The sequence below is a fragment of the Silene latifolia genome, chromosome 11, assembly GCF_048544455.1.
Source record: "Silene latifolia isolate original U9 population chromosome 11, ASM4854445v1, whole genome shotgun sequence".
NCBI classification, from domain to species: domain Eukaryota; kingdom Viridiplantae; phylum Streptophyta; class Magnoliopsida; order Caryophyllales; family Caryophyllaceae; genus Silene; species Silene latifolia.
Genome location: NC_133536.1, coordinates 110,223,753 through 110,237,925, shown reverse-complemented (window position 1 = coordinate 110,237,925; position 14,173 = coordinate 110,223,753). Strand labels below are relative to the sequence as shown.

The window sequence follows — 14,173 nt, the reverse complement described above, 5'->3', positions numbered from 1 at the left end:
CGAGTCATGCCTGAGCCGAGGAAGGGGGAGAACGTGAGAGCTGAGGAGGATCGGCCTAGGATAAGGAGAGGGCCGCGCCGAGTGAGAGAGAGGATGGCTGAGATACAACCACAGCCGGCAGCACCACCACAGTACCTGTTTCCTAGTTACCCTTTTCTGGACACCCCGGAGACACGTGAGAGCTACCTGGCTGAGAGAGTGTCCTCTACCTTGACACTTCGAAACATGCATGAGATGACGTATACTCAGGGTATTGGGACCTCGGAACCGCATCCGGTTTGGTGGAGGGGAGTCGGGGACTACAACGGGGATTTCCACTCTTAAGGAATGGATATGTCTACATGGGGAGCACCTCAGTCGTACCCTTAAGGTGGCTTGACCCCTTGGTACGTGAGACCAGATGCTGGAGCCGGTGGTGATGCAGGTCTGGGTGCATTAGGAGCAGGCACCTCGGGTGGTGGTGGTGGAGATGAGGATGATGTCATGGATGAGCAGCAGCAGGAGTGATACTCCTTTTCCCTTTTTGTATGATTGTCGGTTGTGTTGGAAATTAGTTTATTTCGGTTCGTACTTGTCATATTTGGTTTGTATTGGTGGCCATAAGGCTATACCTGATTTTTCTAGACTTGTTTTGCAGGATTTGTGGTTGGGTTACCATCCCTACTAGTGATTATGCGATCATATATATATTGTGTTAGGGAAGTTTTGAGTAGCTTTTGACCTGAAGCCACTCGATCGAATGCCCCTCACTCGGTCGAGTAGCTGCAGGTGTGTCAATTTGGGAGCATTCTGATCTCGGGCTACTCGATCGAGTAGCTAAGTTACTCGATCGAGTAGGGCCAGCTCGATCGAGTGCCTAACCCACTCGATCGAGTAGCACTGTTACAGGCACTTTTCGAAAATTAAATTGTTTGAATGCTTTTATTTTTGCATGATTCGATATCTATCATGATTGTTGAAGGTTAGTAACATGTTTTGGTCACCTTATTAGTTATTTTTGATTTCGTGCTTGACTTATAAATGACGTTTTGTGAGGAATAGGTGTGACGGGACGATGACACACGTCGTTACGGGAATTTGGCACACAAGTGATGTCGTCTGCGTTTATATTTGCATGAGTATATACCTATAGCTTATGAGTAATGGTTATGTAGCGTCGGGTGTCATGGGTTGAAAAGGACTTGAGTAGTTTACACTGTTCTAGTGGTATTCGGACTGCTTTGAAATCTTTATGCGTGCACCATCTGTTATGACCATTCAGGTTATATACTTCTAATATTTCCATTTCTTCAGAGTAATATTTCATATTAAACTGCGGAAAGGTTGCTAGGTTGTCACAAGAGATATGTGTATATGTGTCCGAAAATAGTGTGTAATTCTTATAGTTCACGTTTATATGAATTATAACAACATTGTGTCCGTTAGAAGCGGTGTGCAGGTAGTCAATGTTGTGTTCAGTGATTTGTGAGTAATGTCAAGTGGTGTGTCTTGTGTCGGTCTAGGGGACAAGAAAAGTCTTTTGATGGTGAACTTCGAGGACGAAGTTCCTTTTTAGAAGGGAAGAGTAATGTCGCAAAGGGAAAACGCCTTAATTATAACAATTTTGCAGTATGTTTGTGATGTTTTATAGTATTTCTGTTATATTTAAAATATGAGTTTATAATCGTTTTAATAGTTTTATTGTGGGAATTGTATAATTGGGTGAGAATGGATAATTGTCGGTAATTGTCAAACAGGATGACACGTCATTACACCTTATTTTCAGTAATCATTCGTTACGCTATCATGAGAATATAATGTTATGAGCAGTAGCGGGGTGTCAGCAATCATATGTATGTTATCATACCTCATTGTGAATCTGTGATAGGACTGTGTTATCATATATTACTGTGAATTTAAGATAGGACCGTTGTGTTGCATGTTTTGTGTTGGCCAGTGAAAATATAGTCTCGTATTTGCGTTAGTGCGTGTCTGAATAGTTCGAGGTAGTAGTATAAACGATAGTTGAGTTGGTCATGTTGGAACATGTTATGTGTTCGGTAACTCAAGTAGTGGCTCATTGAGGCTTGGGGTGTGTGGTGTGTTAGGCAATTCACGGTGATGATGTTTGATGGACATACATAGTGGGGATAATATTTAGGAGTAGCTTTGTTGACCTGTGTCGGGTAAATGGTGGTGTCGAACTTGGTTACTTGTCGTGTGGTTCGGGGAAGGATGAGTCGAACTTCGGGGACGAAGTTCTTTTTAAGGGGGAAAGACTGTAATACCCTTCCTTTTAGGGACCCGTTGACCAACGTTGACCGACTCTGGGGGCATGTGATAGCCTTTAGGAATGTGTGTAAGGGATGCCTTGCGTCATGATAGACTTTGGGGATGAGTGGTACTCGATCTAGTAGAGGATACTCGATCGAGTAGCTTGGGTACTCGATCGAGTAGGGGCCACTCGATCGAGTAGGTTGGTTACTCGATCGAGTAGCTTGGGTACACACATTCCCTTCACCTTACAGCGGGGATTTATAATCGTGTCTTGATAAAACCGCAAATCATTTCCGCCTCTTTCCTTCAGACGTAGATGTCGCCTCACCTCTTTCCCTTCACCTTTTTTCTTCCATGGGAGCCTTTGAGGATGCTTGTGCCTTGGGGATAGGTTGCTTGAGTCTTCCTCCATATCAACAATGACAAAGTCCACCGGGATGAAAAACTTCCCAATTCGCACGGGGACATCTTCCCATATCCCTAATGGTGTCTTCGTCGATCTATCGGCCATTTGAAGAGTGATATTGGTGCATTTAAGCTCTCCCATTCCCAACCTTTTACTTACCGAGTATGGCATGACACTCACACTAGCCCCTAGATCACATAAGGCTTTGTTGATCGTCGTTTCGCCAATGGTACACGGTATTGAGAAGCTTCCCGGATCCTTTAACTTTGGAGGTGAACTCCCTTGAAGTATTGCACTACTCACCTTAGTAAAGGCGATAGTCTCAAGTTTCCGGATCGACTTCTTCTTTGTGAGGATATCTTTCATGTACTTTGCATAGGCCGGAACGTGATTGATTAATTCCGTGAAAGGAATTGAGACTTCTAAGTTCTTCACAATTTCCATGAACTTTCCAAGTTGATCATCAAATTTGGGCTTGGCTTGACGACTTGGAAAAGGAAGTCTAATCACAATGGGCTCCTTCTCTTTGGCCTTGTCTTCATTTTTCTTTGAACTTTCTTCTTTTGATGATTCCCCTTCTTTGGGGCTTTGCACAATTTCTTCCTTTTCACTAGCTTTCACAACTTCATTCTCAACTTGCTCCTTTGGTGCCTCATATCTTGTACCACTTCTCAAGTGAATGGCACTAACCGTTTCATGTCTAGGGGGATTACTTTGAGGTGGTAATTGCCCCTTTTGTCTTTGTGAGCTTGAAGATGCTAGTTGAGTCAATTGTGTTTCCAACATCTTGGTGTGAGCTAGAATGTTGTTGATGGTGGTGTCTTTTGCTTGGCTATCTTTTTGCATTTGGGTGAAAAATTCTTGTTGATTCTTTTGCATTTGGAGGACCGCTTTTTGGACATCAAAACCTTGGTCATTTTGGTGATTGTATGGATTTTGATTTTGGTAACCTTGGTTTTGATTGTAAAAGGGTCTTTGATTTTGATTTCTCATGGGTGGTGGAGTGTATGTTGTTTGAGGGTTTTGAACATTTTGGCTTTTGTATGAGAGATTTGGATGGAACTTGGTGTTTTCATTGTAAAAATTTGAATAAGGGGTACCACTTTTGTAAGCTTGGAAAGCATTAACTTGTTCGGTTGTTCCCCTACACTCACTTGAGTCATGACCCAAAGTTCCACAATTCTCACATATCCCACTTGGGATTGATGAGGATGCCGTCATGGCATTGACATGATGCTTTGATGTTTTTGAGTTTTCCTCAAGTCTAGCCATAGCTTGTTCAAACTTCAAGTTGATTGTGTCAATGTGAGCACTAAGTTGAGCACCCAATTGAGTAACGGAGTCCACTTCATACTTTCCTCCTCTAGTAGCCTTGCGAGGCCTACTATATTGTGAATTATGGACCGCCATTTCCTCAATCTTGTTCCATGTTTGATTGTCATCAACTTCGGTGAACATTCCATTTGATCCCATATTGAGAATGTTCGTTGAATCTTCATATAAACCATTCCAAAATTGTTGCACTAAAAACCATTCGCTAAGTCCATGGTGAGGACATGAGCGACAAATACCTTTGAACCGCTCCCAAGCTTCATACAAAGATTCTTCATCCCTTTGCTTAAAACCCGTAATTTGAGCTCTTAGCATGTTAGTCTTTTCCTGGTGGGTAGAATTTTTGTAGAAAGCTAGAGCTAACTTCTTCCAAGAATCTATTCCAAGGGTGGCCTTATCAAGGCCCTTCAACCATTGCTTTGCGGTGCCGATTAACGAAAAAGGAAATAAGACCCATCTTATTTGGTCTTGAGTCACGCCCGTTTGAGAGATAGCTTCACAATAATCGCAAAAGGTTTCCATATGAGAATGAGGGTCCTCACTAGGCATTCCCCCGAATTGGCTCCTCTCAACTAGTTGGATGAAGGCGGACTTGGCAATAAAATTACCGGTGAGATGTTGCGGGGTAGGAGTACCATTTGGTAGATCCTCCTCGGTGGGTATAGAGTGTGACGAGAATTTAGGCATTGTAGGTGGATTTTGTGGGATATTGTTTAATGGGTTTTCTTCTCCTTCTATTGCGAAAGGATTGACAAACTCACTAGTGGGTTGAACAACTTCACCAACACCTCCCAAATTCCTCCTAACAAGTCTCTTATTATTCGTCAAGGTTCTTTCGATTTCACGGTCAAAAGGTAACAAATCTCTTTGTAACCTTCTAGACATGCAAAATATCAAACAACTCGAAAACAATTAGAACAAACCTTGAGGAGTTTTACTTCCCCAAGGTGAAAAAGACACAACTAAAAACAATAAAAGAAATCTTAAATCAATTAAACACCGTCCCCGGCAACGGCGCCATTTTTGATCGAGTCCATTTCGTGTTCACAATTAAGTATATGTGGTCGTTGGTCAATGGTCGATACAAAACACAATTTATACTTCACAAACAACTCTACAATTAGTAAAGGGGCAAGTAAAGGTCGGATCCCAAGGGACGGGTATTGAAATGAGAATTCTATTGTAACTAGTAGTGTCTAGGGGTGTCACAAATTGGGTTGATGTAGAAGGTCACTAAACTAAAATAACAATGAAGATAAACTAGCAAGATGAATAAAATAAGGGGGTGTAAACAATTGGTTAAAGGCACTAGGGTGTCATGGGTTCATAGGGGAATCATGGGATATGATCATACAAACATGTTCTCAAATTATAAGCAAGCAATTATTGTTGTGATGGATTGAGTTGGGTTATATCTTACAATCCTAGGAAAGTTTGGGTCCCGGAGCCGAATCGATTAGATTGTACAACACCTACAAGTCGACTTAATCTTTCCTACTCAACACATGCATGGTCTAACAAGACTCGAGTTGGGTTATGTCTTACAAGTCAAGTTGAAAGGATAGAAGATGATAGTAAATGCAAGGATTCATAGGCTTAGCATTTCATCAAATATAACATGTGCATGTATTAAGATCAAAACAAGCAAGCAAATAAGATATGAAAGCATATTAATTTAAGCATGAATCATTCCCCATGTTGGTTTCCCCTAATCACCCATTAAACCCTAGCTAAGAGACTACTCACTCATTATCATATTGATCATGCTAGAAAGGTTGTCAATCATACTAACATAATGAAACATGATGAATAAATGAAAGTAATTAACAATAATTAAAAAGGGATTAAGAGATTATACCTACTAATGATTCCAATAATAAAGCAAGAATAATAGAAGTACTTGAATCCTAGATTGAGAGGTTGTCAATCTCCCAATAATAACCCAAATAATCTTCAATTACCCAAAATAAAGGAAGAACAAGAGAGAGATTAAAGAACTAAAACTTGATTAAAACTTGATTAATACTTGATTACAATATTAAAGAGAGATTTGATTGATATTAACTACACTAATTATTGATAAGAAGAACATGCTCCTCTAATTAGCCTAATGGGGTATTTATAGTGAAAATTAGGGAGGATGCATTAGGGTTAACTAAGGGCTAAACTAGTAATTACACTTTTTAAGTTGAGCAAGGAAAAGCCGGTATTTTCTGAGAGAAGGGCTTCTCTTTTCGTAGCTTGAAGAATGAAAAACGTCTTTGTCTTGAAATCCGTGCGGATTGAGTCGGGACAATGGATCTGGGCTGAGAATCCGAGCGGATTCGGGAGAGGGACGCTCGGATTGTGCTGGGGGAATCCGAGCGGATTCCAAGGTGGGACGCTCGGATTGGGCTGGACGGACGGATTTGGTACAATCCGTTCGGATTGTTGGTCAGCTTCAATTCTTCTTCTTTTTCTTCCCTTTTCTTCATAGATTCCTTGGGGATTTCCTCGGGGACTCAAGGATCCTTTCCTCAACATTGTTCTTCTACTATGATATGTACAAAGGCCTTCTAGTCTTGTCTCTTCTTGATGCTTGGTCATTGAATACAATCAATTTAGCCTCGTTTTGCCATGAAAATGCAAGATTCTTACTCCTTTCCTACCAAGGGATCAAAATCTCAAAGAATATGCAAAACAAAGAACTAAAGATAAGAAATGACCCAAATAGGCACTAAAAAGCATGGAAACAATGGTAATTCGGGGGCTAAGTATGCGCCAATTATGGTCACATCAAAAGGTCCAGCATGACCAACTCCAAGAAGGGGAACCTTCCAATGACGTCTGGGATGCATTTGAGGAAGTCTCAGTCACCCACGACACCTGAAGGGATTGAGCGCATGAGTCGTGTTCCTTATGCATCAGCCATAGGATCAATCATGTATGCCATGATATATACACGTCCAGACGTGGCATATGCATTGAGTATGACGAGTTGGTACCAAAAGAATCCAGGTGAAACACACTGGATAGCTGTTAAAACCATCTTTAAGTACCTACGGAGGACTAAGGATTGGGTATTAACTTATGGAGGAGATACTAAGCTATGCGCAATCGGTTACGCAGATGCTAGCTTCCAAACAGACCGAGATGATTCAAAATTTCAGTCTGGATTCGTCTTTACTCTTAATGGTGCTGCGGTCAGCTGGAAGAGTTCTAAACAGGATGTTGTAGCAGATTCTACTACTGAATCCGAGTACTATGCCGCTTCAGAAGCAGCAAAGGAAGCTATATGGATGCGTCAATTCTTACAAGGACTATCCGTAGTTCCTAGTTCGAGTGACCCAATCACTATCTATTGTGATAATAGAGGTTCCATCTTCCAGGCTAAGGAGCCTAAGTCTAGCAACAAGTCTAGACATGTACATCGGAAGGCTCACCTGATCCTTGATTACGTGGAGCAAGAGGAGATAGTGATTGACAAGATAGCTTCGGATGACAACATCGCGGATCCTCTCACTAAACCATTGTCTTATGATAAGCATGAAGGGCACGTTATTTCCATGGGAATTAAACGTGTTCCTGAGTTATACTAGTTGAATATGGATTCGATACATTATCTTTTTCATATGCTATTTATAACTTTATCGTTTTATTACATATTTTGTTTTTCATGTGGATTGTACGACAACTTTGAACGCCACAAAGTGAACTGAATTACATTATATTTGTTTTGGTCCGTAATCGCCTATATGAGCTGATAACTCTGGTTATTATATTGTGCAGTCGATTGATGGTGGGTTCAACGAGCCATAAGTCAAACGGTTGGCTGATCGATCACAGATACGAGTTATAACGATACCTCGTAGGACAATTTTTGTGACAATGTAATGGAGTCCTAAATGTTTAAAACATTCGGTGCCAGGTCGTGGATTGGACGTCCATTGTGTTCCTAGAGTCGATTCTTTTGACTATCGACTGTCTCTTGAGATTAAGGCAGTTTTTGGGTGACTTTGGTTTCTTTCTCATGGTCGACCGTAACCGGAGGCTAAGCATATTTTTTCTGGGTCATTTCATACTGTGCTTATATCTGCAGGATTCGAGTTGAAGAAAATATCCAACCTTTATCAGGTTTAGTTATTTCTCAGGGCCACTCGAGGAGTTGTAACTGAAATGCATGGCCATGCTCGAATGATGATTCGTTTATCAGTTAAGTTACTCTCTAGTCGGGGAAACCACTCTTGATATTGATCACTTGAAAATACGACCTTTGTGAATACGGACTTTGCAAATTGTTTTACATTGAATGGGAGAAATTTTAGGATATGAGAATCGGTTATCGCACATACACTTGTGAGGACAAGTAGGAGATTGTTGGAGCTAGTGTCCTCCACAGTTAGTGTGATAACATATATAAATCTCTTATAGGTTCACAAGGGTATACTTCGTATTTTATCCGTTGATTAACGATTACTTAATAACGGTTGGCTTGCTAGAAGTTTGACGTTATTATCATACAGATGGCGGTGATCAACTGGTCCCTAAAAGTCACACCTAAAGGATGTGTTTGAGAGATGTGATTATATGAAAATCTGATCACATTGATGCCTAACTAAAAGGTTAGTTTATGTATTTGACTAAACAGTTATTCAATGTAATGATGAGACGATTATTTAATACAATTAAATAATATTAGCTTAGACGAATTAACTGTCAATTCGTAAATTGAATATAAACTGTTATATTTAATTAATGTATATAATGTTAGCTTAAACGAATTAAGATGTTAATTCGCAATTAAATGTAACCAGTTATATTTAATTAGCAAATTATAAATATGTTATATTTATAGTTAAAGTATATATTATGCGGAATTGTCATAATAAAATGTTGACAGACCGGTATTAATAAATCGACTACAAACTGTTGTGTGTAGACTTATTAATACATGTCGACATAAATAGACAATTGAGATAATAATACACATTTTTATACATTTTAGATAACAACTTAAAATAAGGAGATTTTTCTCCTTATTTGTTTGTTGGAGTCACTCGGTCAAACCGAGAAAAAGGAAAGAAAAAAAATATCTCCCCTTTCTTCTCTTATTTTCGGTTATAATAAGGGAAAGGGATTCATTTTTTTCTAACCTAATTGACTTGACCTAATTCTCTCATCATTCACACAAAAACCCTAAAAATTGATTTACAATTTTGGGGATCTATTCTAGCAAGAATAAGGGCATTTCTCATAGCATCATGGGTGCAACGATTAGGCGAATATCGATTTCGATATTGTTATTAGGCCATATTGCTAGGACCGAAGGTTGATTCTTAATCTCTATTCCTTTTGTTTATGTAAATTCGTTTATGACTAGTTTTCATAATTATAATTTCGTTATAATCCGAAAATTTATAGAGGAAGTACACCGATATTTCCTACACTATTTTCTATATTCCTGACCACAAGGCCCTTAGCCCTGATGGGTTTTCTAGTGCTTTTTACAAGGATTCTTGGAGCATTATTGGTGATGACACTACTACAGATACAGGCTATAACAACGGTCAAAAACCGTTGTTATATAAAAAAGCGGACGTTGTTAATGCGTCCGTTGTAGAAGGTTTTAACAACGGTTGGCTTACTTAAGGAAACCGTTGTTAAAACTATTAACAACGGTTTTATGTATAAAAACCCGTTGTGGAAAGTGTGACACAATTTTGGGGGGAAAGTTATAACAACGGGTTTTAATATACAAAACCGTTGTTATAACTAAAGACAACGGGGTGTTATAAAATAACCGTTGTTGTTTGTTCTTAAAAAATTAAAAAAAAATTAAATTAAATATTACTAGATGCATGCATAATTACGGCCTGTTAGAATTCCGATGCATGCATTATTACCGACATCACCTACATATGAACGGATAATATGGAATTAGAAGGGTTAGTAAACGGATTTGAAGGAGCATTATTGAGAGATATATGATGATGATTATGGCACAACTTCCTAACATATTTATTAATTAAAAAGCAATTAACTCAACCCACACACATTGCTTAGTATAAATACATTGCATATCTCAACTAACATTTCCATTATTATCTCATATATTCATCTCCAAACTCTAACTGTTAAAACAAACTCTACTTAATCTTTCAAATCAAACTCAAAAAACTCTAACAAAATGAATGATTTCATCCTAAAGACTCTTACCATGATCGAGAACAACAACAACTTCATCCGCCGGTTCCTCCATATTGAGGAAAGTTTCAGAGCTACCTTGTGGAAGCTCGAACCGCACAAGCACGCCAAAGAAGATGGCTTGATTTGGAAAGCAAAGAGATTGCGGCTATATGACGATATAGCAATCTGGCCGAACGGAACCTCCAAATAGCCAAGGAGGAGAGGATGGATACGATAGAGCACAATAAGATCCTCCATGAAAATATAAGAATTGCATTTTTACATATGTAATTTTTTTTTTTTAATTTATGTATTTATAAATATATATATATATATATTAATTATGTTTATCTTACTTCTTCATCTTGCTTCTTCATTGTTTTAGTAACTAATTATGCGAACAATACTTAAACAAATAACATAATGGTCGATAAAAACACATATATGCAAAAGAAATAAATAGAAAAAGAAAATAATGACGATGAAAACAAAGGACGGCGAGATTTACCTGATAAATACGAACGTAATAGACGATGAAATCAACAAAGACGGCGAGAAGAAGCGACGATGAGAAAGTGAGAAAGAGAGAAAGAGAGTGTGTGTTTTGTGTTTGTTTGTCTGCTGTGTTTGTGTTTGTGTTTGTGTATTAAGGGTTGTGTTTTGTGGTCTGCAGCAGACTTCATTTGTGTGGTTTATACAAAGATGGAAGGTATTGACAACGGTTATTAAACAACAACCGTTGTGAAATATGTTTTAACAACGGTTGTAAAAAATACCCGTTGTCAAATATGTTTTAACAACGGGTTTCAAAAGTAACCGTTGTGATTACTTTTCACTAACTTTGCGCCAATTTTGCGCCAAATTATTAACAACGGTTTTGCATGTGTGACCCGTTGTTAAAACTAATAACAACGGTTTTTATAACCATACCCGTTGTAATTTATTTTAGTAAAATTCGCGCCATACATTCTACAACGTCTATTGTGATTTTCGTGAATAATCGTTGTTAAAGGGGCGTTGTAGTTGCCTAAATTTGTAGTAGTGTGAGGTATGTTATGAAATCAAAGATGTGTTTAAAACTGGTAAACTGCTTAAGCAACTGAATGCTACCATTCTTACCCTTATTCCTAAGTGTAAGATGCCCACCCATGTCAATCAATTTAGACCCATTGCTTGCTATAATGTGTTGTATAAATGTGTGTCAAAGCTCGTTTGTGCAAAATTTGAGTGGAAGCTGAGTTGTTTGGGTCATGGGTTAAGTTAAGTCAAGTTGGTCTATAATTCTAGGTCTTATTCTCATTTTCTCACAATTCACTTCATCTCTTCCACCTCAAATTTTTAGTTTCCTTCTCTCTCTAAAATCCCCTATTAAAACCAAAACTTCTTAATCTTAAAAACTTCATAACTCCTTCATTTCTCCACCAACTCAATCCATTTGCGCGACAAACATCATATTTTCTCATCCTTCATCTTTTAAGATAAGAAAGTCTCCTCTTTTACAACTTCTTAAAACCCCATCTTTTTCAAGTTAGACTTTTTAACAAAACTATCATGTATTTGTGCTTAAGAAGTGACCTTAAAGACCCGGAGTAGAATTACTACCATATTGAAGATGATTTATAAGTTTAGAAGTGCTAATTAAGGTAATGTTGACGGGTTACTCGATATTACATGTGTTTGTGTTAATTGCTTATTTGATTTGGTGATTATTGATTAAAATATACAATCTTTGCATGTTAGTAATGAAATTGGATAAAGTTGTGGACTTTGGGACTATGTTGTGTTGGGAATCCACTTTCATATGTCAATCTATGACTATCTTGTTCCATATGGTAGTATTAATTATGTTCTTGTTGGTTTGAATGAGGTTTTAAAGTATTTTTTTGGTGAAATGTGAATTTCGATTAATAATTAAGGATATAGAGTACATAATCACAAGTTACATCATATTGCAGCATACTGCCCTAACAGCTAAACTCTTAACAAAAGCTAGGTAACCATACATTTTACTGACATTTCAAAATCCATTGATGACTATTGCATTTAACTTGAACTTCCTACTTCACCATCTCTATAATCCTTTCCGGTCTCTGAACTCTGCATTCTAGCCTGCAAATATTACGTGCAGTCCAGATATGATATACCAATGCCAACATTGCAGTAAAGATGATTTTCTTCTTCATCAAAGATTTACACCTACATTTCACTATCCAATCCAAGACCTCAGCAGTAGGGAACGGTACACCCAAACAAGATTTGAAAATGACCAAACACTTAGCACTGAATGGACATGTATATAACAAATGTTGATGATCTTTTATATGATCAAGACACAGCTCACACTTCTCATCTTGAAGCACTCCAAACTTGAGCAACCTGTCTTTAGTTAAGAGCTTATCCTGGATGGCTAACCACCCAATAAAGGAATGCTTTGGATAGTTAACTCTGCTCCAGATTAATGGCCACCAAGCTACTTTAGTCTGAGGGCCTGTCAACCATTTGTATCCCTGGGAGACAGTATACTCGCTATGGTTTGTCTGCCAAGTCCCATTACTATAGCCATATTTCAGCTGCTCCTTCACTTGACAAAGCTTCCTCCATGTCCAGCTAGTGTTCACAGAAGGTATATAGTGAAACCAGTCCAGCCTTTTGATATAAATGTGACTCACCCATCTTATCCAAAGGTGGTCACACTTATTAGCTATAACCACCAAGTTTATTTTACCCAGCATTGTTATGTTCCACAACCTGCAATTTACAATACGAAGACCACCTGCTTTCTTATCCTGGCATATTTTAGCCCAAGCAACAGATGGAGTTTTATGGTAGGCAATAGTGAAAAATTAATGAGTTCTTTACTTACAAACCTTGTAAGCATGTTTGTATGATCCAACGTGTAATAAGATAGGGATTTAACTGTTGTAAATCCGATAATTGCCGCTACCTATATCTATTATATGAAGTGGATATTTGTCGTTTGTTAGTTTGTAAATTACAACTACCAGGTTGCAAACATTTTTAAATCTGTTGTTGTTGTTAATGCATACATGTTTGCTAAGTATTGAGGCATAATAGTTGCTTTGATTCATACAAACGGAGTCATAATTTGCTATTCTCTTATATTAGCTCGATCAAATGTTTGTAGTAAATGTCTATATTTACCTTTGGTGAATATCAATTAGTTTATATTAGAACGATGTCATGAGGTCCCCCAATCGGTAATTATACACCATTCATGGTATTGTTCATTTTGGGGATATTAGTTTGTTAAATGAGCTTGTAATTGTAATTATAATTGTTTTACTTAACTTTTCTTAGGATGAATTGTTTAATATTTTAAACTCATGTTTGTAGTAATTACAAACGGTAATTATTACAAACGGAACACTAAAGTTTTTGTTATTACTAATTACTACAAACATTATTTAAATTATGTCAAAACACTTGAGCGGAGTACGAGCGGGGAATAATCTATTATTACGAACTAATTGACTGGATGGATTTAAACACAACCTTTTCATACTTGAAAATTTTTATTGAACAGAATTGGTAATAGAAGTAACTACATATGATCTATGTAATTATGAATGGTGTACAAACGTTTGTAATCCGTTCTAATGTATTCAAAATATAGATTATCATTGTACCCCCGGGTTTATTAGAAGTAAACACAATCTTTTGAAGACCTATCAACCGCTTGATAGAACAATTCACAGACAAACTCTCATAATGAGATGGTCTCAAGTGTTCTATCATAGTCTAATAAAATTATTCCCAATAATTACATAGATCATAACGGTGACAATTCTATTATTACTTTGAAATATTATTGGGTAAATATAGACATTTACAAGGTACCAATTTAGTCTAAATGAGTTTAATCAATAGATTTGTGATTAAATATAGCTCGAAATCTAAGGTCTAAAAAACTTATGTCAAGGGTACAATGTTTGAGCTAGTATAGGTCTTATTTTAGTCTCCTATGGACATGGGCCTTCTTGAAGTTACAGGACT

General features: G+C 37.7%; 1 protein-coding gene and 1 non-coding gene across 2 annotated transcripts; one reads left to right on the top strand and one right to left on the bottom strand.

Annotated features, from left to right (window-relative positions):
• The first annotated feature begins 4,202 nt into the window (after window positions 1–4,202).
• On the top strand, window positions 4,203–4,309 carry LOC141616402 (small nucleolar RNA R71). Its single transcript, XR_012530752.1, has one exon. It is a non-coding gene; the product is annotated as a small nucleolar RNA R71 (small nucleolar RNA).
• Window positions 4,310–12,216: 7,907 nt separating this feature from the next.
• Window positions 12,217–12,891, bottom strand: LOC141613800 (uncharacterized). Its single transcript, XM_074432544.1, has one exon. It carries the CDS (start codon window positions 12,889–12,891, stop codon window positions 12,217–12,219), a length of 675 nt encoding a protein of 224 aa, XP_074288645.1.
• Window positions 12,892–14,173: the final 1,282 nt, after the last annotated feature.